The sequence below is a fragment of the Pantherophis guttatus genome, chromosome 1 (genome assembly GCF_059756535.1).
Source record: "Pantherophis guttatus breed Tessera chromosome 1, ASM5975653v1, whole genome shotgun sequence".
Lineage (NCBI taxonomy): Eukaryota > Metazoa > Chordata > Lepidosauria > Squamata > Colubridae > Pantherophis > Pantherophis guttatus.
Window position 1 is genome coordinate 130,198,243 of NC_142063.1, and position 25,818 is coordinate 130,224,060.

Sequence of the window (25,818 nt, forward strand, 5' to 3'; positions counted from 1 at the left end):
ATGAACAGCTTCTACCCCTGAGAATTCATGACTTTACAGTAGTATTAGGTATCCTTGTCACCAGAATATACTGCTGCACAGGAACACAATTTAAATATGGCCATATGCCATTCATGACCTATTGAATCTTCTAGATCTTTAATTCATCTATTCCCATGACCACTTTCCACCCCCTTATAGTATAATACTTCAAGGTAATCAGAACCTGTATTTCAGAATCTGTAATCATGATTACAGGGCTTTCCCCCCCCCCCCACCCTTCTGAGATCAAGATTTAATAACTTGATGGGTGGAAGCAACTGTGAATAGGTGTTGAGAATAGCAACTAGTAAAATTAGATGATATAGCTATCTTATAAACCTTATCAATAAACTCAGGTGGCAGTGTGTCATATTATGGATGTTGGATGTTATATTTGTGTTAGTGTTACTTTTATGTGGCTATAAATATATCATGACATATATTGACTTTATGGTATTTGTACAATTTTCACTAATGTTTTAGCTTAATTGATAATGTTAATTGTGGATGAATCATACCCCAGGATCCTGAAGTAGAGTAGGAAGATTTATGCAACAAGGCTTCAGTGTCTTTATTTCAGATTTAAAATTTCAGCAATTCTTTGATCTCTCAAAGCCAGCAGAACAACTAACTGCACTTTTAAAAAAAATACTATCAGAGATCATTCTCTTGCTGCTTTTTAGAAAGTAATATGGGGGGGGGGAATCCCTTTTTAATTTTAATTTTACATGATACTCTCATTCCAGTGTTTTAACCAGAACTGGAAGATTTGGCTCTAAAAGCCCAAATCAATCTGCAATTGTACTGACATCATGCAATTGCTGATTTTGTGTTTTCTAATGGCTGGGGAAAGTATATGTTAATTTTCTAGATGTTCTGTAATTATTATCCTGGCTCAAGAGCCAACATTCTAATTTAATATCTAAAAGAGAATCATCACCATACAATTAAGAATTATTGCTCCTTAGAAAATGAAAAAGAAACTTAAGTTTTCAAGACTGTAATTTTATTTAATACATATTTTGCTTTTAACAGCAACCTGAAGAAGTAAACATTAACAACTTGTTCACAACTAGTGAAGAGTTTATAGTGCTTACAAAGTTGTATCTAAAATATACCATATTCATCCTCTATAGAGCATATTGAAGACAATGTATTATTATAGTTACACATCATACAGCAGTTGCTTCCCCACCCCCATCCCCCATTGTAATTAAGGCATTCTCATCACAAACCTCTCCTCTCACAATTCAATACCGGCTGGTAATACAAGAGAAACAGTATGAATTTTGTTCAATAGTAATATTTAAGAGATAATAGTGGCCTATCAAAATGACTTTGGAAAGATGAGTAAATTTGCTCCATATCAGAAGTGCTAGTCAAAAAAATTTCAAGTGGTAATTTCAAACTCTGTGCATATTCAGCAACTATGATGCTTACTGAATAAGCTAATATGCAAATGGTAATACCTGTCTTTAGGACAATATGCAATGAGACAGGACTTCATGTTTTTAAGGTTTACTAAAACCTGTGGACTACAGTATTCTGTACTTCTTAGCAAAATAATGAAGAGCTATTACAACTTAGTCCAATACCTTCTGCAGAGAAGTCCGCATTGGCAATCATTGCACCCATAGATTGAACCAAATGTCACTATTACCTGCAATTAGATTTAGTAAACCTTGTGGAAAGCCATTATTCTGTTTCACTTTAAGGCAGCTTAATCCTGCAAAATCTGCCCACAAAACTACAAAAGCAAAGTAACAGACCCTATTTCAAAAACATGTGAACTACCCGTGCGTTAGGAGGCCAGATAACTAAAAATCTAGGATGCAGCTCTATTCAAAGCCACACACATTGCATTTTCTTACAGCAACACTTCAACAATTCAACAATTAGACTGTATGGTGAGAGCCAGGCTGTCATATTTAAACCCTATCACTATTTTAATAAGCTCTGGTGACAAATTTGAATAACTGGATTCAGCAGAAACACAGATAAACTGGATAGGGACCAGATCTCTTAATCTTAAACCACCTCAGAGACATTTATGCTGTTAGAGATGTCTTAAAATTAAACCTTAGGAATTATTTGTTTCACTGTAGATTTCATGTGGGGAAAGGTATATAAGGAGGTGCACTAACACTTAGTGTTTTCTAATATTCAGTCTGATAACATTACAACCATGTTAAAGACCCTGTAGTGCAATAGTGTGAATTTGCAACAGCTAGTCAAAAATTAAAGCTACTGCTATTTTGCATATTGTTTGCTATTTTTCTAAGACTTATTGATTGCACATTTTCCTTTCCGAAGCTTGGTTTATTTTTTCCCAGGCTCTCATTGCATATTCTTCATGTATTAGTGTGCAAGTCTTTAAAAATCTTAGTTTTCCAATTCTACATTTTTATGAATATATTAAAGAAAAATAAAATTATATATATTTTTATACATACACACATTTTTCTTTGGACCAACATCAGCCTCTTTTGAGTGGCTGTATTTTTTAAAACTTGCACTGAATATACTTTTTTTAAAAAAAAAAAAAAACAACACCAGCAGCTTTTCACTTTATACACAGATTATAGAAGTAATTAAATCGGATGATTTAAAATGGTATTATATGAAAGTTTATTTTTCCTTTCTCCCATTTACCAGACTCAAGGATCAGCTCTACTGACGCAGTACCATAATAATGCCTTCGGCTGTTCCTCTCTTTTGTTAGAACTCACCTTGTCATATGACATTTCTATAAGAGCAATAACATGAATTCATTTTGCTGGAATCTCCGTAAAGGAACGTTTACAGCTCCTATGATCAGAATGCAGGCAGATACCCATGTTTTACTATACAAAGTGAGAGAGGTACTTGCAATTACTACACTGAAGATCATCTTACCAAACTTTTTTTTAAAAAGGTGGATTTTCCTATTTCCAGAACTAAACTACCAACTGTAAATGTTTTATTTATGGATAGCCTCAATATTACCATTTAGCGAGAATCACATCCCAATAAACAGCTCTACGGCTGCTGCTATGCGATGAGGAGTCCTACAACAGGGTGTATCTATTTACAGAGTGGTCCCACACTCAACACACTACGGGCATAGACATGGAGAGTGCAGTAGCACTACTGCCCATTTGTATTGCAAATAGCGCATTTGCATCCAACAATGCGGTCAACTCTTGATGCAAAACAGAAAATTCATGCTCACTTTATGCGCAGCTGTTCTGTATTTATTTACCTCTTTACCAAGAGAAGTCACAGCACTGATTATGCTTTTGATGCTAATTCCATTAGTGTCTTTGGGGGCCCTCTTATCCCTCTGACTTGAGGTATAATAAAACAGCAACACTCTAAAAATACCACCTCTCTTAAAATTGGCCAAAGTAAATAAAAAGTAAATGCAGCCAGGAGACGGGTGATGTTTTGTTATGTTGTAAGGTTGGTTTGGCACAAGAACCTTACTAAGGGAGGGGGGGTGGAGGGGGGGAGGGACACTACATGGCAAGCCTAGCCTAGTTCAGGTAAACAAAGGATCCTACTCAGAAGCCAATACTTTCTCCAGCGTGTTGCGCGCTGAAGCACCATTTCGCACAGGTCACGTTCCTGAGATGCCAGGATTTTTAAGTGACTCAGAGATTCAGCAATCACAGATTGCAGTAAATAGTGCCTTTGCGAGTGGACCAGGCCAGAGACACAACCAGGGATAAGAGAAGAAGAAACAAGAGAGGGAGATTGCTTTTTTTTTTTTTTTTGGCAATTATATAATTGAGTTCTCTCTACTGTGTGCTCTTCTCAGTCTGCTCTTCTTCCTCCCGTGAGAAAAGTATTTTTTGCTTTTGTCAGTCTTGATGAGACTTTTCCGTAATAACTTTACATTCATACTGTAAGACAAACAGAAGTTAGGTGTAAGTAGCTGATCTGGGCAAATAAATAAAAATGTACAGCTGAGAGAGAACAGAGCAAAGCAAATGGGTAGATTCCACAAAGGAGCTTTTGTAGAAATGAGTCTCCCCAGGGACTCATTTTACCTCACTAATCCTCAGGACTGCAACCTGAAAATATAGTGTGCAAATCATGTGAATTTAGACTACAGGAATGGGCAGAAGTAGGCAGCAATCAACCATTAGACTACGAAGGAGATCAGAAAGGATTTCAGAACTTCTAATGTTTAAAAATATAGAAAGCAGCAGGTGATAGAAATAAAACTTTGCAAAGAAAAACCTAAATGAAAAAGGGGAGAGGAGGAGAGATGAATGGACTGGGATCAGTCCTAGAAATTTAAAATCAAAACAAAACAGCATCTAGATGTCTACAGCTTTAGATATCTATAGCATTTCCTTCTTAATTGTTAAGCGTGCCTTCTCTTTGTTAAACTAATCTACCCTAAAACTGTAAAAATGGTAAAAAAAAAAAAAAGAATTAAAAAAAAAGATACATGTACAGAGACAACACGAGTTTCAAAACTTAACATCAATTCCTGCTGTAAGATTTTTTTAAAAAAGAATTAACCCATCCATTTTGATACTGCTCTATAATGATAAAAATCTATTTTTATAAACGGTAAATTAGCAAATTTTAAAATAAAAAAGAGTTTATGCTTGTATGAACAAAAACAACAACAACAGGCTAGGTATTTCTAGAAATGTAATTTACGCTTAATAAACTAAAAATGTAAGGCTGGATTCTCCTGCAACTACTTTTTCAAATTTATTAGAAAGTATTTATAATATTTTTGACCCACAAGAATGCTCGTTTTTAATAAATAGTTAATACATTGAAATCATAAAACAAACAAAAATCAAACACAAAGAATTATTTAAAACAAAACCATATTGAAATCCACTATAAGCCTTCAATATTTGGATAGGCCATTGCAGCTTTTATGCCACATCCAAAATGCAACTAGGATGGAAGCACGAAAAAAGTGGCCAGTCTCTTTTTGTAGTCTGATATCTAATGAACACGCAACTCTGGAATCCAGAACAAAGACAGATTACTTTACCCCCCACCCCCCCCACTCACCCTCTCTCTCTGAAGATTTAGATTCTTTCCTTCACCTCAACTGGTGCAGCGTAAATGGGAATCTCTAATTTACTGGTAATATTAATTACAAAGCCAAGGGACTGAAATGATCAGGAAAAGGTCATGGCAACTGTAGAGAAATCAATCTTCTCTCTTCAGGTGCAAGCCAGCCCAATCTTCCCATATACTTCCTTTCCTACTCAGAAATCAGACTTTAACATGGGTGTTAAACTGGCAACACGCGGGCCGGATGCATCATGCACAGGCCACACCCGCAAAGGGGAAAAACATCACAATATGTCACATGACGGCAATGTGATGCTGTGAGTTTGACACCCATGCTTTGAAACATGCTTACATGGCATTAGTGAGCATCGTTTCATCAGATAGGGTGTCCAGGTGATGAGCCACAAGAATTAGCCTCATTAGCTAAGTTTCATCTTTCTCTTTAAAATAGACTGTGATCATCTGTTAAAGGCTCTGAATGCTTCCCTATAATTGCATAACTATATATAGAATTTTAATTATGTACTGTTAAAATGATATATTACACTTTTTTTCTGTTTTATTTTTTTTCACTTTCTTTAAAAACTACGTTGACATATTCAAATATTGAAGGCTTATAGTAGATCGTATGTGGTCTTTTTTTCTTGTCTTTGCCTGTATGTTTTTACTTTTGTGTGTGTGGGGGTTCTTTCTGTCACTTTTTAAAAACAATGAAAGATTGGATACATTTTTAAAAGGCTCTGAATGCATCCAGGTGTATTTGTGAAGTCTTCACATTTTTAACTTTGGGGGATGTTTCTGAGAATTAAGGCTGTGCCTTGAAATAATGCTTGGGTAGAAACAGATAAAGAGGTTATTCAAGCTCTATTTGTTTTATTTTCATGTGTGGGAATTCTGACTTCTAAAACTGAAGAATTAATGAAGGATGTGATATTCCAAAGAATTATTTGGCATGCTTAATGCCATTCCCATGCCAAATTCAAGAGAACTGGCTAGTGAGTCTTGAGTTTCTTTAATGTCAAAACTATTTGTATATCCCAAAGTGGGGGTGGGGGGTGGGGGGGTAATCAAGGGCAAAAAACAAAAAACAAAAACAAAACTAAATTACTTACAAGAATATTGCAAAAACACAGAACATTGAATCACTAGCTTACCATTGCTAGCTGCCTGCCAATGTTTCCCATAGTTATTCCACCAGCAAAGAATATGCAGGGCAACCAGGAACGGACATAAAGGAAGTCAGGAGATGTGTATCTGGAGAAAAAGATTTTTTAAAAATTAGTTAGCATCACAATGGCACCTTGCCTGAAGTGTGATTTTGATTTTGAAAAAGACAGTAAAAAGCCTGAAGACTGCTGGGGCCAAGAGGGTTATGGATGCTAGCTAGTGGCAGAATCTTTGTTACTAATTAAATTAAAAAGAATTTTAAAAAGCAAAACTCTTTCATGCGTAACTACACCTTGGTTGGAAATTCTAAAATGGGAATTTAAATAGCCAATTCAGAATATCTATGGAAAAACGTGGACAGTCTGTATAAAAGCAGAGTGTTAAATGGATTTATTTCTATTTCAGCTGTGATGTATTTGAAGCTACAGTAAAATTACTTTAAAAGTGTGGCTCTATGTAGCATGTGGACAATTCTCTTCCCCGCGGGCTTGATCTGAGCTCTTCAGCATCAAACTTTTTTAATAGGAAGAGGCAGCTTGATTGCTTTTCAGCGCCCCCTTCCGAATGGCTTGCATTTTATTTATTTAATGTATCACTAGGTAAACATGAACTAGGAATATGGATGAGGGTGAATGGATGTAAACAATTCATTTAATTAACCTTTTGCATTTTTTTTAGTGTCGTACCAATAAGCAGCCTTGCCAAGGGGAGGTGGGGAGTGATCCACAATTATTTTTGTTCCTTATTCTCAGCACCATGAAACTGGAAGATTGGAAGTATATTGCAAATAATCTTCACATTGCTGATTAGGAAGGAGAAGCAGAGGCATTGTGAATGGGCCTGCCTATAGCTTTCAAGGCAAACCTGAGCTTTACTGTCAACCTTGATTCTCGGAAGCAGAATTATTAGCATTTAATTGCACAAGTTAATTTCATCCCCAAACATCAAGGCGTGCAGTTGCAAAGGCAATAAATAAACAATACAGTCAACTTCTCCCTGCCATAAATATAAAATGCCACTTAGATCACATTTGTTCCAATGATTTTCGTTATGTTATCCCTGTAATAAGGCAATGCATTTTTAAATTTATAACCTTGTCAGACACTGCCTTTAAAATACAAACGAAATTAATAAGAATTTAATATGCACAAAATACTTACTGATAAACTCCATTGTAGACCAGAAGCTGAGTCACCAAAGTGGCTAAAAATGCAATTCCTATTCCAAGTCCAAAACCACTTCGAGATCTATCAAAAGTCCACCACAGCCCCACTGACAGCGCAGCAAGTGTGAGAGATAACTGAAAGTTGTTGGCAAAATCCACTTTCTGTTTGGACAGTTTAAGGAATATTTTGAGAAGACTGGCAGCAAATCAATTCTGTTGTTTGTTTTAACCTTAAAGAGACAGCCAGCTCTTTACTCTAAGAGAGACCCAAATCAAGGTTAAATATTATCCCCAGCCAGACCAACCTTCAGAGCATTTCCAAGATTGGTCCAATGATGCCAAAAATCAATTTTTTTCTTTTAAATGAGCATGCAATGATCCAAGTTTAGTACTTGTTTTGTAAAACTGAGTTCCTCTGATACTTTAAAAGAGCCTTGGTGGCGCAGCAGACTAAAGTGCTGTTAAATAGCACCAGCTGCCTGCAATTACTGCAAGTTCAAATCTCACCAGGCTCAAGATTGACTCAGCCTTCCATCCTTTCGAGGTAGGTAAAATGAGGACCCGGTTTGTGGGGGCAATAAGCTGACTTTGTATAAAAAAGAACACCGCTTAGGGGGAACAAAAGCCCTACTAAGCAGGTATATACAAAAGTATGAAGGCTATTGCTTAACACATTGTAAGCCGCCCTGAGTCTCCGGAGAAGGGCGGCATATAAATCGAACCAATAAATAAATAAACAATGTTTGAATCAGCATAGTAAAAATACAGTACAAGCTAAGATACATTGATCATAAAATAGCCAGAAACACTAAAATGTAAGATTTAGAATTGTGAAGAAGCATGAATTTATACCCAGAAATGGTATAAAGTTATATCATTTCTGGGTATAAATTCATGCTTCTTCACAATTCTAAATCTTACATTTTAGTGTTTCTGGCTATTTTATGATCAATGTATCTTAGCTTGTACTGTATTTTTACTATGCTGATTCAAACATTTTAAGGAAAATTCTCTGAAAGTGGCACATGTAAGAAAAGGGATTTCCTAACATAATATATGATAGTTAACCAGCTTGTAAAAGTCTTAAAAGGAAAAGTGTATCAATGGCTATTTGGCAAGGTGAATCATTATTGTTTTTATTATCAGAGACAGTAGCAATTTTAAATAGTGATACACTATTTAATAGTGAATTAATAACTGAAAAGTAATGGCTATAATTACCCAAAACAAAAATAATCCTGATTAAAAAATAAACTTTCCTCCTTTTTAAAATCTAGGTTTGCCAATTCTAGTTAAAAGCAATCCTTGACATTCCCTCACTACAAATGTGTGCACACAGTACATCTATCTATCATCTATCTATCATCTATCCATCCATCCATCTTCATTTTCTGTGCATACACAGATATTAGCTAAAACTAATCTTGAAAGGCAACCACAGTTTTCAGCAACAATATCTGCAACCATCTTTATTACTATCCCACTCATTTGTTGCCAACAGTACCTTCCTAATTCACAGGTTGGGGGAGGGGGGATACATGATCTTCCTCTAATGTAAATATAGTAATAAATTTATTGCCATATGGGGAAATGAAATATGTATTCAACCTTAATGAAATTAGAGGGCTGCTTGGTTTTTTTTTTTTTGATCTGCTTAAAGTTCATGTGTTATTACCAACTTCATTACTACACAAAAGGATACAGCACTGGCATGATTTATGCCAACAAAAACTGCTACGCATCTCATCACACTGGACCATTCTCTCTTAAATTTATGAGGTTCTCCCAGATGTCTATCCATGCAAGGGTACAATAATCCAATTACAGCTGTAAAATACAAACACAGCTAACAAGGTATCTACAATATAATCGCTTTTCTGACAGTTGAAGTGTTTAAGTCCTTTTAAAGTGAACCTGTGGAGTAAATTTTACTGAGTTCAGTCAAAATAAATGACACAGCCAAGTCACTTGGCCTGACAACCTGATTCAGAAATCTTTTAAAGATTTTTAACGGATGAAGAACAGGAATATGGAAAACCTACCATTTCATTTTTCCTCCAAAACACTTAGATCAGGGGTGTCAAACTCAAGGCCCGGGGGTCAGATCTGACCCACGGGATGCTTAGATCTGGCCCATGGGACCACCCTGGAAACAGCGAAGGACTGGCCCGTAGTACCTCTGCCAGAAAAAATGGAGCTCAGGAGGGCCGTTTTTGCTGGCAGAGCACTCAGGCCACCACAGGCGCCCCTGACACAAGTGACGTTGAACTGGCCACACCCACCCTGGCCCTCCAAGGTCAAACACAACCCTGATGTGGCCATCAATGAAATCGAGTTTGACACCCCTTAGATTAGATTATGCCATTTCTAAATAATCTGATGGTTTTCCAGAAATTACTCCTCTAAATGAGAAGTAACTATTTAGAATACCACAAATTTCCACCTGAATACTATGCTTGGAATGCAATAGAGAAGAAACTTCTGGTGTTTTTCTGGAACAATATATTTTGAGAAACCTAATGAAGAACTACCGATGACAATGATAATATACACACAATTAGGACTCTTTGTTTTAGAATTACAAAAGTTAGCAGAAATACTAAAAATTAATCCTAGTCAGTATAGCATGTTCAAAAATCTTGGATTCACTCCAGGAAAAAGGAACTAAAAAAACCCCCTGACACATAGAGGTATTTTAGAGATTCTCTAAATCCCTAATTATCTTTTTTTCCAAATCTACACATGTAAAAATGATACAGCCAGATTTCACAGACAATTCCTTTCAAGTTAGTCTTTGAACTCTATGTGTAGTTTGTTAATGTCATGAAAAGCAAAAAGGAAAGCATTTGACACCAAATACCTTCTTTTGAAAAATACCTTTAGTAAAGAAAGTAAGAGTTTGATAAATAAATAATTGGTAAATTAATCTCAGGGAAATAATCTAATTTTTGAGTGGTTTGCAATCAGTAGAATCTTCTATTAATCACTAATGCTAATTAAAACAATCTTACATAACAAATTCATCAAAGTATCAAATATGGCTCTCTTCTTTTTTTTTCTTTTTTTTGTGAGAAGGAATAAGGTGTGAATGCTTTACTTTATCCAGGCTTTTTCCTGGATGAAGAGAACATATAATGCTCCCAATAAATTGCATTGTACAATTCCATCTTTTCGCCTTTAGCAAATTTTGACTGCTAAGAAAAACATAAGATGGAATTGGTGGGATCCAAATGAGCAATACTAGAGTTATAGAAACCTCACATCCCCCTTAATCTGGCAGAAAGCATACATAAACTTAATGCTGGAAGGAGGGGCAGGGGGCAGAGAATATAGATTCTGACCACAGGCCTGAAGTTCTTGATGGCCAGGATTAAGCTGACATTTTTCTTAATGTCTTTTAGCATCCTTATTCTGACATACCTGATGCTGTGCCACATCCGAGGGGTACCCACCAAGCTGAAGAAAAGATGCTTGTAATCACATCCGGTGGAAATAAGGTGACATTTCTTTGTATCTGAAGCAAGTTTAATATTAATGCAAGAAAGACTCCAATTAAGAACAGGACTATCCCACGAAGGACCAGGTTCAGGCTGTGGCTGGTGATAGAAGAAATGTATGGACCACACCTTTTTGGTATGGATGGTTGAACATCAACATCTGCCATGGCCTCATGTGCTTCTAACAATATTTAGAACAGAGACTTGAAGCTAGGCAAAGAAAGCTGAAATAATCCTGTTTCTTTTCATTCAGGATATATCCCAAAGCCTGTTCAAAAAAAAAAAAAAAAAAAAAAAGACAGAATAATTACAGAACAATATTTTTATCCATGTCTTCACATAAATAAACATCATAGACGACATATAAAAATATAACTGTTTGGAAGTTCTTCTCAGAGTTCATAATCCATTGGTTGCTATACTTATGCAGGTAATCCCCAGGTTACAAGCATTCCTTTAGTGAACATTATAAATTATGTGATCAGTGCCCCCTAGTGTTTACAAACAAGTCCCAAAACTACAAATCTTGCAGCACCACGGCAGCTGTTCGCCCTTACGAACCACCGCAGAGGCTCTGCAACATTCTTCATGCACTTTGCTGGCCAAAACGGTGCTTCGGAGGGGCGCCCACAGTTGAGAGGCTAGAGAGGAAACAGCTTGTTAGATCTTTGTAAAGTAAGTTACCCGGCACAGCAGGTTGGGGGGGGGAAGCAATTGTGGGGAGCATGAGGTATTTCAGTGGGTCAGTGAGGCCTTGGGTGGTCTTAAGCAGGTAGCCTGTTCCATCACTAGGTTCTCCTATGGCCTTCCCCACCCTGAAATACTTCATGTGCACTAACCCTAACCACACATTCGATTAGTGAATGCATGGGCGAAATGGAGTGATCCCGTTCAAGTTCAAGATTCACTCCCATGAATCCTCGAGTTATGAATGGAATGGGCAGACTCTATTACATTTGTAACTCGAGGACTATTTGTATATCTTTAAACACTGCTTATTTTACTCAACAAACCTGCTCAGACAGGTCAATACTTCTAGCTACTTTTAATCGTTGCTCTATTTGTACTTTGATCAGGCTTCATTCGGTCCTAGAATCGTGACTGTTGTATGCAACCCCGGGTAAGTTCTCGTTAGATAGGCAGCTTTGATAAATAAATAAAATTAAAATTTAAGATGATTTTAGTACGTAAATATTTGTTGCATACCCTTTATGATATGAAAAAAAAATGCTCCAACCATTAATATTTTTAAATTTTTTATGGCAATGAAAGGAAACATAAAATCTTAATGGCAGTGTGGACATAAAACTTCAGAAACCATGCGATTAAAATTAATAATATGACTTATTCATTTTTAAATTCATTACTATTACAAAAAAAGGTTTGAATAACTGACATAAGTAATATCGAAACCTCTGCCTTTTTTTTTGTTGTTGTTTATTTAATAAATATATAGGCTGCCCATATTAGCAGGAAGCCAACAAGATGACTTCTCAGGACTAGGAAAGGAGCAGTGGCAAACTACTTCCAAAAACCCTTGCCAAGAAAACGGAAAGACTTCTTCAGGCAATCACCATGAATCAATACTAACTCAAAATAATAATAGTAATAATAATTGAAATATTATGACATAAACTGGCTGTGGTAGTCGCAATGGTTATTGGCACACAGGGTGCCATACCCAAAAAATTTGAATCGGTACTTAGAAAATCTGCACATTGACGAAACTTCTGTCAATTACGAAAGGCCACATTGCTTGGATTTGCATATATACGTACACATATAAGGGACGTGGTGGCTCACTGGCTAAGATGCTGAGCATGTCAATCAGAAGGTTGGCAGTTCAGCGGTTCAAATCCCTAGCACCGCATTACAGAGTGAGCTCCCGTTACTTGTCCCACCTTCTGCCAACCTAGCAGTTCAAAAGCACGTAAAAAAAATGCAAGGAAAAAAAGTAGGGACCACTTTGGTGGGAAGGTAACAGGGCTCTGTGCACCTTCGGCGTTTAGTCATGCGAGCCACATGATCACGGAGACGTCTTCGGATAGCGCTGGCTCTTCAGCTTATAAACAGAGATGAGCACCGCCCCTAGAGCTGGAAATGACCAGCACACATGTGTGGGGGAACCTTTACCTGTTACTATACACATATAACGCCGATACATTATGATAGGATCTTGGGAATAACCTGATATCTATGAAGGCTGACACCAGCTAAACAACTGGCAGCTGTCATTTCATATTTTTATATGCAAGCAGTCCTCAACTTACAATAGTTCAATATTGTACAATAGTACAATAGTCCATTTAGTGACTATCTAGTTACAAAAGCACTGGAAAAAAAGTGACTTGTGACCATTTTTCACATTTATAATCGATACAGCATCCCCATGGTCACACAATCAAAATTCAGACACTTGGCAACTGACTCATATTTTTGACAGCTGCAGTGTCTCCGGCTCATGTGATCACCTTTTGCAACCTTCTGACAAGCAAAGTCAATGGTGAAGTCAGATTCACTTAACAATTGTGTTACTAATTGAATAACTGCTGTGATTCACTTAACATCTGTGGCAAGAAAGATCGTAAAATGGGGCAAAATTTACTTAACAACTGTCTTGCTTAGCCACTGAAACTTTGGGGTCAGTTGTGGTTGTAAGCTGACGACTACCTGTATATAATGATAACAGCAATGATCAGCAGCCCTGGTTTGATGGCATAGCCAAGTTTTTAGTGCCTTGCAAAAAGCCAGGATGGTTACGGCAAGTATACTTTCTGGGGGAATGAAGTATACTTTCAGGGTGGGCACCATGATAGTAAAGACTTTCTTCCTGGGTCTCAACAAGTGAGAGTCTCACAGATGGGATCTGGATGCTTATCCTTCCAATTCTAAAAGGACAGGTAGACAATGCTGGGGAAAGAGTAATCAGTAACCTGGCCTTAAGGTAACCAAGATAACTATCAGCACATTGAGTTCCACTCAGAAGGACACTGGTAAGCCCATGCAGCTCATGGAACAGAGATGATGTCACTTGTCCTGAATGCTTGTTCCACTGCATTTTGCACCAGCTAGAGCTTCTGTATTATTCTTCAAGGGCAGCCCCATGTACAAAGCGTGTTGTAATAATCTAATCTGGACGTGACTAAATTTTAAGTGATTTTGAGCAGAGCCTCCCCATCCTGGAACTGGCACAACTGGCTCCCAACACAAAACTTGTGCAAAGGCCTTCCTGGCCACAGCTGCCACCCACTGCAAATCCAGAATAATCCCCAGATAATTCTGTTTGGGGCAGTGCAGAAATGGATGGTCCCCAGAACAGGAGGGGAGGGAGGGCGCTAAAATCCCAAACCACTAGATCTCACTGGTCTTGAGCCAAACCCTCTTAATCCCCATCTGAACTCCCACTGTCTCTAGACACCAAGACTGGATCTTCCTCAGCATGACTTTGAAGTTAAACCTCTGAGCCACCCCTTCCTAGGATGGCTCAGGCTATCTGAAATAAGGCTGCCGGGCAGGTATCTGTAAATGCTACAAGGGTAGAGAAATATTGATGATTCGCCATCTTTATTGTCACAAGATAGGCACCTATAGTAGCTTTAATTCACATTTGGTCAGATTTGTCCTGTGTCACTTTCCTTTGGTGAAAGATGCATCTGATCCAGTAGTGGATTCCAATTACCTTCACTACCGGTTTGGAATTGGGAGCAAGTGCATACGTACGCTCTCTTCACTCACGTGCGGTGCTTCTGTGCATATGCAGAGCATCCGTGATGATGTCCGGGCAGGTGGGCGGAGCCTCCCCCACCGCCACTACCGGTTTACCTGACCGGGGCAAACCGGTAGAAACCCACCACTGCTCCGATCCCATAAAGGTAAATTTCTAAATATTAAGAACTGAAAAAACAGAATGGATGAAATTTAAATTCATCCCTTTTTAGACTAGATTTGAAAATAGCCTTCAAAGTTTGCACAATCTAACTTGGCAATAATTTATTAAAGACTGTATGTTGCTGAATTGATTAGGAACTGAATTAAAGTAACAGAATGAATAATGCAAGAGCTTGCAACTTTATTGACAGGGACAAACAACATTTGCAATCACTTTTAAAATGATTTGGAGACCAAATGGAGCATTTGGTTTCCAATTTTAACAAAAAGTGTTCTTATGTATCTTCTAATAAAGCCAATGACCAGATAACTGGCCAACAAACTAATATAAACGCCATTTTGGTGGACCCAGCACTCTGGAATATTCTCATGATATTCAAAAGGTTCATATTATTAGGCCTTCTATGCCTAATTCCTTAGGCCTTCTATTAGACCAACTTTTCTGTTCACCCAGGCCTTCCATAAATGAATTGTTATTTTCCTCCCCTTCATCTTTTTAATGAATGTAGTTATTTTAATATTGTTTCGATTACATTTTATTATATGCCACAATGATATGTGATTATATGGGAAGCAGAATAAAAATATATTAATCTGGATGACTGTGCGATGAACCATAATAATAATAATGCCATGCAGGCCAAACATTAAAATGGAGAATAAAAATATATTGAGATTCTACTTTTCCTCCAATTTTTCTAACATAAAAAAATACAAGGTTTTCCAGAGCATTTATAAATATGTGTAAATTAAGCTTTATTTATTCAAGCTGAACAGCAAGATTACTCATCCCTGTTATCTGAAATAATATGATTTTAAAAATTATTTTCTGTAGTATTGTATAATATAACTCAATATCTGATCTGATGATATTCCTTAAGATTATTAATAATTCAGTCCTGTCACTGTGTGAGAGTTGAGTGGCTATATAAATCTGTTTAATAGATAAATAAAATAGATCCAAATTTAAAAGATCTGAGGGCAGAAAAGGATTATGATGAGATTTATTTACTGATTAACTAAACCCCAGAAATTTGCTGATTGAGAGATTTGTCACCTTTAGTCACCAAATGTCATCAGTGAGTTGGAAATAGAATGGAAAAGAAACCAGATACGGAACTTCCAAGAGGGTAGTAAAGACTTGAACATGGTTCTTTTTGCAAAGCCAATGAATATGGTCAAAATAGCAGCTGGTGAATGCATTGGCTCCTCAAAATTCCTTTCTGGATTAAGGAAGAATCAAGGATTGCCCATGTTTGGCTCCGTACAGAAAACGTCCTACCCTGGATGAAAGAAGCTCCAATATAAATCAAAGGATTAAAAAGAAAAGCTTTAGTTTTCCGGAAAACAACAACGGGGGTGGGGGACTAGGATGTGGATCTTGAAAAATTAAGAAGTGAGATAGAGTTCTAGAACATTTCCTGTGGGATGTTTAAAAATTTATAAAGGAATAAATGAAATCTTTGGAATTAATTGTAAGAACTCCACTCATGATAGTGTTGATGATTGGAAAACAAACAGGTGATAAGAGGGGACTTAAAGGAGAATAGGTCCATTAATACAATGGAGCAATACTGATTGACAAATGAAGGTGACTATACATGTCCTGGGATAATGTTGCAGGATTCAATCTGGGTCGGTCCCCGAGACCAGAGGTTTTGTCTTCCAAGCTTTCAGACTCATGCAGGAGTCCATCTTCAGGCAACTTCTCTCTAGCAAAGGGTGTGCTGTTCTCTGTGTGGTATCTGCACACCCTCTGCTAGAAAGAAGTTCCCTGAAGATGGGCTCCAGCACGAGTCCGAAACCTCAGAAGACTAAACTTCTGGTCCTAGGGACCAACCCAGATGGGATCCTGGCAATGCTGTTTGACTATAGACAAAATTAAGGCTCTTTTGGGAACAAAATACTCAGATGTTATTTACAAGATTGCTTTAATATTATAGCAGAGGATATAGAAGAAGAACAGATTTATTGGATAAAACAGAGACTGGTTTCAATGTGGATCTGGAGTTCTAAAAAAATGCCGATTACAAAAGTGATATGGCAAAGAATGCTGCGGAACTGAAAATGGATTTAAAAATTCCAGAGTGTAAGAGTGATATAGAAAACAATGCCAAAATGGATTTACAAATGAAACCAGTTTATATCTTGGAAATTAAAGAAGACATATAAATAATGAATTCAGAAGAGGGACTTAGAAAGCCTTCTTATATTGGATTTACAAAAGGAATGTGTGAAACCAAGGAAACTCTTTCCAGGAGGAGACAAAAAGAAACTTCTAAAGCTCTTCTGGAAAAGTGACAAAGAGAAAATGATAAGGAATCAACTTGTGGAACACTATTTGATGGGACTAAAGATCAAGCTTCTTTAAAAAAAAAAAAGGAGGTTTATAAAGTGAAACTGTTTGATCAGAGTTAAAATATTTATGCTGTGGTTTCTGAGAGCTATTAATGGAATTTCTTTTTGACCAGGACTGAATGATGAGACTTTAAAGATTTATTTGTAAGTAGAGAGAGTTTTTTGTTTTGCTTTACTTTTTACAGAAAGTGATAAATTTGGATTCCTATTTTTGGTAGGTATTAATAGATTTTTGCTGATTAGGACTGAATGATTTGCTTTTGCAATTTGATTATGGATAAGGGATAAGATAGGAAAAGAAGAGATTATAATATATAATATAAATAATTTGGATAATTTAACTCATTCTTTTACTGACTTCCTCCAAATCAGAAACATGGTATTCATTCTGGCACAAAAGAAGGTTTGAGAGCGTCATTGTAAGTCTGCTCCAAATATGCTCAAAACCTAATGACTGGCAGATGGCTACTTTGGAGCAAGATTTTTCAGCAGCCCTCACTCACCTAAATGGAATTCCCTCCACAAATATGTCCTGTCACATATGCCACTTGGTCAACAATGGTAAAGAGCCTGTTTATTCTCTTAGGACTTTTTCTTAGGACTGGGATCATCTAGCTAGAGTTTTTTTGGGGTGGGGGGGAGGGAACTCCTGGATTTTAGGCCAGACCACGTATGTTGTTAAACCAAACTATAATTTCTCTGAACTCAATAACTGTTGTTAGATTTATGATTGCATGAGTCCAACCAGCAAACAAGAGTTTAAGAAAGCACTTCTAATGAGATATGTGAATGCAGCCTCTCTACCACTTTTAGCTGATATTTTTAGTTTACTGTTTTTCTACATTATGTATTAATTTTAGATGTATTGTTATCATATATTACACTGAAAGCATTTACTATAGAGCAAGGGTGGGCAATTACTTTTAAAACCAGACCAGCACCAGTTCCCTTCTGCGCATGGGAGGAAAGGGGACATCAGTGTTGCTCTGAAAAAAAAAAAAAACTTGGACTATAAAGATCCAAATTTCTTTTCTCCACTCCAGCACTGGAGTTCTTCTCCCTTCCATGCACAGAAAAGTCCATCCCAAAATCCATGGACCATTTACAGCATGAGGTATTTCAAGCTACCCTCCCAGAATCAAGCGGGAGTTCCCTCATTTCTGGGGGCCAGCTGCAAATGCTCTGTGCCAAAATCCTGCTTTTTCAGCCAGCCCCGCCCCCCCCAAGAACCAGAGGCGGAAGCAGGCGGGAAATATTGCAAATGGAGATCACAGGGCACTTGATAACATCCAAATTGTAATCACATGGCCATGGGGACAGTGCAACGGCCATTTTGAATGGACACTGAACAAATAATCATTAAATGTATTCAAATATAAAAAAAGAAATGGTATCCAAAGAATCAAATTATGAGACATGCTTCTACAGTGGCCCTATCATAAACCAAACAATAAACAACAGTTCTCCACCTTGATAGTTTTCCTAGAACTTCCTGGAACTACCAGATTCTGTAACAGCTTTGTTACATGCCATCCGTCTGGTAAACTCGCAAGATTTGTTTTTCTCGCCATATACATGTATACATCCGAAGTAGACTGTGTTGTTTCTCTGGGTCATATAATATATGTGGGTATATGCATAATTTTGTATTTACTGGTATTTATTTATTTTGTCATGTTTATGTAGTGTATATTGGAGGCGGAGACCCTTTGAGAGCTGTATGCAGCGAAATTTCATTTTAATATATGCCGATTAATGTACATTCAAAGTAACAATAAATTCTATCCTATTCCTATTCCTATTCCTATTCCTATTCCTATTCCTATTCCTATTCCTATTCCTATTCCTATTCCTATTCCTATTCCTATTCCTATTCCTAATTCCACTCCACTCCATTCCATTCCATTCCATTCTAAATGGCAAAATTCCCTTCCCAGATACTTTTTTCCAATTTGTCATTCAAAATGCTTGTTCTACATAGATTCGGTAGCACAGTGATACTGTATATAGCATATACTGTGCCTGGCAGTTTAGTCATCCAGAATGTTAAAAAAGAAGAAAAAATATATTCTGTTTTATACATTTCGAATCTGTTTGCATTTTAATATTCTTATTCTTGAGCAAGTAGAACAGACGCTGCAGCAACAGCCTGTAAATTCCCCTTATACAGTATTATCTCCCATTCCACAGATGTTCACAATACGTTGAACTATCTGCAGATAGTGAACATTGCTGCTAACTCAAGGTTCTGTATCTTATTTACCAGACAGCTAACTAAAAAAACAAACAAGCATGTCTCCACCCCAGACGCTGAAGCGTCTGCCAGCTGCATTTTTAAAAAACATTTTACATATATAATAATTCTTCCTCCTTATCAGCTACATGGAAAATATTGCTGCAAAAAAATTAGAATTTTTGGTCAGTTAGTTAGGAAGGCTACAGGAGACGCAGGCAGGAAAAAAAAGGCTGCAAAAATACAGATAAATGTTTTTTAAAAATGCAAAATGAAGATTTAAAAAAAAGTCTTGGGAGTTCAAAATAAAAGTAGATATTATATGTTCTAGGCTGAATATTACCAAACAGAAATTAAACAGATATAGAACTGAAGTTTAGAATCTTTTTAAAAAAATTCAAGAAAGTTTTGGCTGTTTAAAGATCTAATCTACTGGTCTGATTTAAGAATGCTTGGGATGGGGGAGGGAGTGAAGAAATGTATGTACATGACCTGTACAATTTTGATTAGTTTTTCAGTCTGATTGGAGGGAATAGTATTTATTTGAAGGACCTGTCATGAAATAAATATGGGCATCTGTAATGCAGAGGTAGAATTGAAGAGAAGGAACCTGAAATCCTGAATAGCAATAGACCACTGTAGCTTTCGAGACCATTGTCTTTACAGGTGAGCTCTGAGATACTGAGATAAGGATCTACTGCAGCTGTATATTATTTCAATTTCCATTCTTCAGTTAGAAAGAAAAAAGGAAAGTTCTGGAAGAGACACAACTGTAATTTTAGCCTAACAGCATTTTACATGAGAAAAAAAATTAAAACACCATGAAACCTGAATTATACTACATTTTATACTGTATAATGTATCACAAGATACACGGTGCAGAAATGTTTATGTTGTCATGTTTTTAATCCACAATGAACCCTGAAAAAATGTTGTTTTAATCAAAAACCTATTTCTAGACATTTCCCAGAATTAAACAAAGCATTTCTGTTCTCATAAACTGAAGGAATCCAATGAAGGAAAGACAATGAAACTTTAGTTTTGCTTTAATTTGTCAAGGTTACACTCTATGCTGCAAGAATTAGAGTGTACTGAAGAAGTAAAGGGGCTTTCTTAATCAACAACTTCCTGTAATTGCTAGATTTACTTTCTTTGGTTTGCATAGACAGCACAAATCCATGAAAAAAAAGACATTTGCTATTAACTTCAAAGCATACTGGAATTTTAGAACTTATTGTTAAAGCTTCTTTGGGTTTAAACAATGGGGGGAAAGGTTCCAATACTTTTATAATAGCAAATCATTATTTTAAATGGATTTTCACTGTGTTTTGGCCCAATAAAATATCTTTGGCTTCCTTCAGATTTATTAGACTTAAAATTTATTAGTTTTAAAATTTATTATTAAAAGTATTTATTAGTCTCCCAATTCCTAGCTGTGGCTTGGGTTTTTGTAAAATAAAATCCAACCCAGACTGTGGAGAGTAGTTTATTTTGTGGGTTTCTATGTGTGTCTTTCAGAGGTGGGTTGCAGCAGGTTCTAACCAGTTCTGGAGAACTGATAAGAGGAAATTTTGAGTAGTTCAGAGAACCGGTAAATGCCACCTCTAACTGGCCCTGCCCCATATTCTCTGCCTCCCGAGTCCCAGCTGATCGGGAGGAAATGGGGATTTTGCAGTAACCTTCCTCTGGATTGAGGAGGGAATGGAGATTTTACAGTATCCTTCCCCTGCAGTGGGGTGGGAATGGAGACTTTACAATATCATTCCCCTGCCATGCCCACCAAGCCATGCCATGCCCACCAACCCACAGAACCGGTAGTAAAAAATGTTAAAACCTAACACTGGTGTCTTTCATTCAATGTGGACTCCTTCCTTGGGAAGATTTTCAAAAGTGGTTGGCACTTTTCCTAAGGCTGCCAGAGAATGATTGGCGGTACAAGAACCAGTTTTCCACTGGTCTACCCAGTGGTCTACAGGGTAGACCAGACCAATAAACAGGCCCCACGCCAAGGCCCCCCTTCCCCTGCAGTGGGGTGGGAATGGAGATTTTACAATATCATTCCCCTGCCATGCCCACCAAGCCATGCCATGCTCACCAACCCACAGAACCGGTAGTAAAAAATGTTGAAACCCACTACTGGTGTCTTTCATTCAATGTGGACTCCTTCCTTGGGAAGATTTTCAAAAGTGGTTGGCACTCTTCCTAAGGCTGTCAGAGAATGATTGGCGGTACAAGAACTCAGTCTCCCAGTGTCAGTCCTACAGGGTAGACCAGACCAATAAACAGGCCCCACGCCAATCAACAATTGACATGGAACTTAATACTCCTATGGAAGGCAGCTAAAAATAGATTGTTGAGTAAACAGACAATGCTTTATGTATGTTACTAAGGTTGGAATCTGAACTTCGAACTTAAATGAGTTGTCATGAAGAGATCTTCCCAGTCACTTGTGCTGACTGACCCCATTCCTACCACTTTTAGCATTTCAAACAGAAAGCATCTTGATCTGCAAAATTCTCCTAGTTACTTTCCATTAGTTCTTTTTATAGTTGCATCTTTGGAAACGTTCTGCTTGCTAAAAACAGGTATTTGTCACTTTTAATTTTCACATTCAAAAGCAGGTATTCTTTATATTAACTGATTTCATATGCTTTCTGTGTTGTAAATATTATGTTAATGTCCTTGTTCAGAATTGTTGAATTTGTACATCTGATTACATCTTTAGTTTAAAAAAAACATGGGTTGTAAAATTCACTGAACTTGAAAAGTTAAATTCTTCATTTAAGATCCAATGTGGAAACATGCAACCTTCAAATTTGGGTGCAGTATTATTTTTTGCTTGTTATAACAGGTACTCCTTTTGTAATCATCTTGCAATAGTTATGGGTTTATAAAATAATTCACGCAACAACAAAATAAAGCAACAGACTTCAAATTCCAGGCATTCACTATGTGATAAATTCAATTGTGACTCACTTTCATATAAAGAATTACCCTAGCTGATTAGGACACAACCAAAACCAATATATTCAAATATATTAGATTTGATAAGAATAAGTACCCGAATACTTATAATCCATATGCCATTTTGACAATCCTGACACTGTGCAAAAAAAATATTAGCTAATACACATGAGCATTAATTTGCTATTCTCATGCAATGCACTTATGTTGCACAAAATTTGGTTGACTGCACAAAAATAAGGAAGAATTCTACTGTGCTGATGTAACTACTTGAAGCTCTCTTGTGAAAATATTTATGTAACTAGTGGTCTAAAAAAGTTTAAATGGCTTAGAATAAAGGTTTACTTAGCAATGCTGAACACTAAATGTTCAAATGTAACATGAGCTGCAATCATATCACAAATGGTAAAAAAACTAATTTCTTAGTACATAAACAAAACCCCAGGTGGATAGAAGAGACATTTATCTATCAATACATATGACAGATATCCTTGACTAAATTCATATATGACACTAAGCCATAAAGTTTTGTTTCACTATTAGACATCTTGCATGAAGTTACTGATTCAGTTTTGCATTCTAATATTATACAACTCAGGATGCTGCTTTCAATGTGTAAAAGAGCAAACAGCTCCCTTTCTTGCAATCCCTTCCTCTCTTTTCTATAAAGAGGAGTGGGGGGAAAAATCACAGGTCAGGGACAAGAGCATGGATAGTGACAATGGCAATCACGTGACTGAGAGAGTGCTTTGGAGGTCATAAATAGTCATAAAGTGGCCCTAAAAAATTTTTTTTCACAGTTGTCATTTGAATGGTTACTGAATGATAATCAATAAATGAAGACTATTTGTAAGGAAGGACTATCTGTAAAAGAAGAAAGCAGAGCAGACCTATTATACAACCATCCACAGCTGACTCATTAAATTACTATGTTCATAATATGACAAAATAGAATGCTAGTGGCAATATCCACTCAGTTCTGGAAAATACAGATACTTTATCCTAAGGCAGTTTCAGCTACATATTTGGCTGTAAATTCTATCACAACATATATTAATAGGGCATGCTTTTAAATGTAGAGAGCCAAACAATGTTTTCCAAAGGAAAGTTTTAAGTTCTACTAATCAAAAAGTTAGTTTTTTGCTTCTCAACCATTTTATCCGTTAAGGAAAAAGGCCAAATAATTGGTGACAAAACATTAGATGGTTACAGTTGAAAGATGATATCTGAAGCACAATAAACAAAGTTAAAAGGGTCATTTTGTTTTATGTCTTTGACAAGGCATCAGATATTTCTATAAAATGAAACATCCCTGTGCTTAAACCTGCAGTAAAGTTATTTTGAAAGCTTTGGCAGTCTTTTTATTCCTGTTTGCACATGCCCAGAAGATATTCCACTGAAGTGAAGCACCTGGGTAGAGAAACACAGTCCATCTTTTTGACACAGGCCTAATATGTATGGGGAAAAAACCCTTTAAAATAAATATGTAAGGTAGAGGGAAAAACTTATTTTGGAAAGTTTTTTACTTCAAAAAGCCATAAATATAATTTTAGAAACAAAGTTTCTGAACAATTAAAGAAAGCAATGACCACTATACCCACCAATTCCAAATCTTTTAGTCAATTATGTGCAAAAAGTAAAATGCAAAGAGTAGCCTTCAGCAGATAGTCTACTAGCACATAGGTCAACATGTAAGGAGGAATCCAATATCACATAAATGAAATCCTGATAGCTGCCACTTTCCTCTCCTTTCAGTCTTACTCTTTCCTACTCTCCTAATCCACTCCAGGACCCTGAAGCAATGGAATAAGTTTTGTAAAGCAAATTGAACTGTTCAGAATAAAAGTGGAATATAAACATAAGAAATCATTCTGTCTTATTACAGAGAACATAAGTCAGCCCTGAGGTTTAACAGAGACTGATCCTAGCATTTACCAGTTTTTTTTCTCCATCCATCCATCCATCTATCAGCAGGCAGAAAATTATACAAGGGTAGAAATACCAAGAGCCTTGGTAGTACAGTGGTATAAGCACCCTGTTATTAAGACCAGCTGCCTGCAATTACTGCAGGTTCGAATCTCGCTAGGCTCAAGGTTGACTCAGCCTTCCATCCTTTCTAAGGTAGGTAAATTGAGGACCCAGTTGTAGGAGAAATAAGCTGACTTTGTATAAATATACAAAAAGGATGAAGGCTCAAGCTTAGCACATTGTAAGCCGCCCTGAGTCTCTGGAGAAGGGCGGCATATAAATCAAATTAAAATTTAAAAAAAAAATAGCTATTCCTATTCCTGAACTCTTTCCTTCCTCCATGCATCATTTCAAATCAGGGCAGTCAACTGATTTGTCTCCAAGGGAATAAGTGACAAAGCCTAACAGATTTTATACACCCCAAAGGTGTCCACTGATGATTTTGGAGTAAGGAGAAAAAGACTAAGATGACATGATAGTCTTTCACAGGACTGTTGCAGCATCCCCATGGCCACATGATCAAAATCCAGACCCTTGGCAAGTGATTCATATTTATGATGGTTGCATTGCCCTGGGGTCACATAAGCTTTTGAGCCCTTCGGACAAGCGAAGTCAACAGGGAAGCCAGATTCCCTTAGCAACCACGTTACCAATTCAACGAATGCAATGATCCGCTTAACAACGGTGGCAAGAAAAGTCGTAAACATGGGGCAAAACTCATTTAAGAAAGTGAGCCACATAAAGTTTGGGCCATAACTCCATTCCTGAAATCAAGGTGACATTTGGGGGAACCTTACACAAAGAAAAAGCAGGGCAGGTATGCGGCTTGGTGAGGTCCAAATAGGAAAAGGCAGTTAAAGACCCCTGGGCTTTGCCCTCTTTAAAGGGGTTTCCTTCTGCAACGACGCATAAGAATAAAAATCATTTTAAGACCAAGGCGTTTGAGCCCTCCGCTCCACGACTTTAAGCGACCAAGGCAAAAACCTCGCCTGAATCTCCTTGGAAAACAAGCTCCGAACGGCGCTAACCACACAACTTCGGCGAGACAACGTAATTCGCTTTGCGGGATGACGCCGGCTTGTCTGCCCGAGCGGGTTTGGCTCTCCCGGGGCACCTCCACCTTCTCCTCCTCCTCTGGCACGAACCTGTCCGGCGTCCCTTGCCGAAAACCAGAGACAGCCGACTCTTCTCCCCATCCCAACTGCTAAGCGATTGTCATATTGTATGTATTGTAAACATATGTCAGATATGACACCACCACCACCCGGAGGGATACCGACGCTGCCGGGTGCTTTCCTCGCCCTTTCCCTTGCGCGCCTTTCTCTGCCTCTCCTTTCCTTTCCCCGCCGCATCCCATTCCGCCCCAGCATCCCATCCCCGAGGCGCCGAGCTCGACTCACTCTTTCTCCGCCATCTTCGCCCTTTCGGGCCGGCCGGCCAGTCTCCGCCTTCCGCGCCTCCTCTATCTAACCCGGCAGCGGCTCGCTTTTGGATGCCTTGACTCGGAAGGAAGCCACTTCCGCCGC

General features: G+C 37.5%; 1 protein-coding gene across 1 annotated transcript; it reads right to left on the minus strand.

Annotated features, from left to right (window-relative positions):
- Positions 1-1,010: 1,010 nt before the first annotated feature.
- On the minus strand, positions 1,011-25,818 carry INSIG2 (insulin induced gene 2). Its single transcript, XM_034423726.3, has 6 exons — positions 25,693-25,818; positions 10,805-11,149; positions 9,087-9,211; positions 7,380-7,546; positions 6,207-6,306; positions 1,011-3,905 (listed from the first exon to the last, which is right to left on the minus strand). The coding sequence occupies exons 2-6, from the start codon at positions 11,046-11,048 to the stop codon at positions 3,864-3,866; spliced, it is 678 nt and encodes a 225-aa protein (XP_034279617.1). The 5' UTR covers positions 11,049-11,149; positions 25,693-25,818; the 3' UTR covers positions 1,011-3,863.

What these genes read in the sequence shown, in the direction of transcription:
- INSIG2 (XM_034423726.3), bottom strand. Translation starts at nt 11,048, where the DNA reads ATGGCAGATGTTGATGTTCAACCATCCATACCAAAAAGGTGTGGTCCA. An exon ending in CGGATGTGGCACAGCATCAG is followed by an intron (nt 9,212 to 10,804) that starts GTATGTCAGAAT and finishes TGTATTTTACAG; the next exon opens with CTGTAATTGGATTATTGTAC. An exon ending in GCATAAATCATGCCAGTGCT is followed by an intron (nt 7,547 to 9,086) that starts GTATCCTTTTGT and finishes CTGTCCAAACAG; the next exon opens with AAAGTGGATTTTGCCAACAA.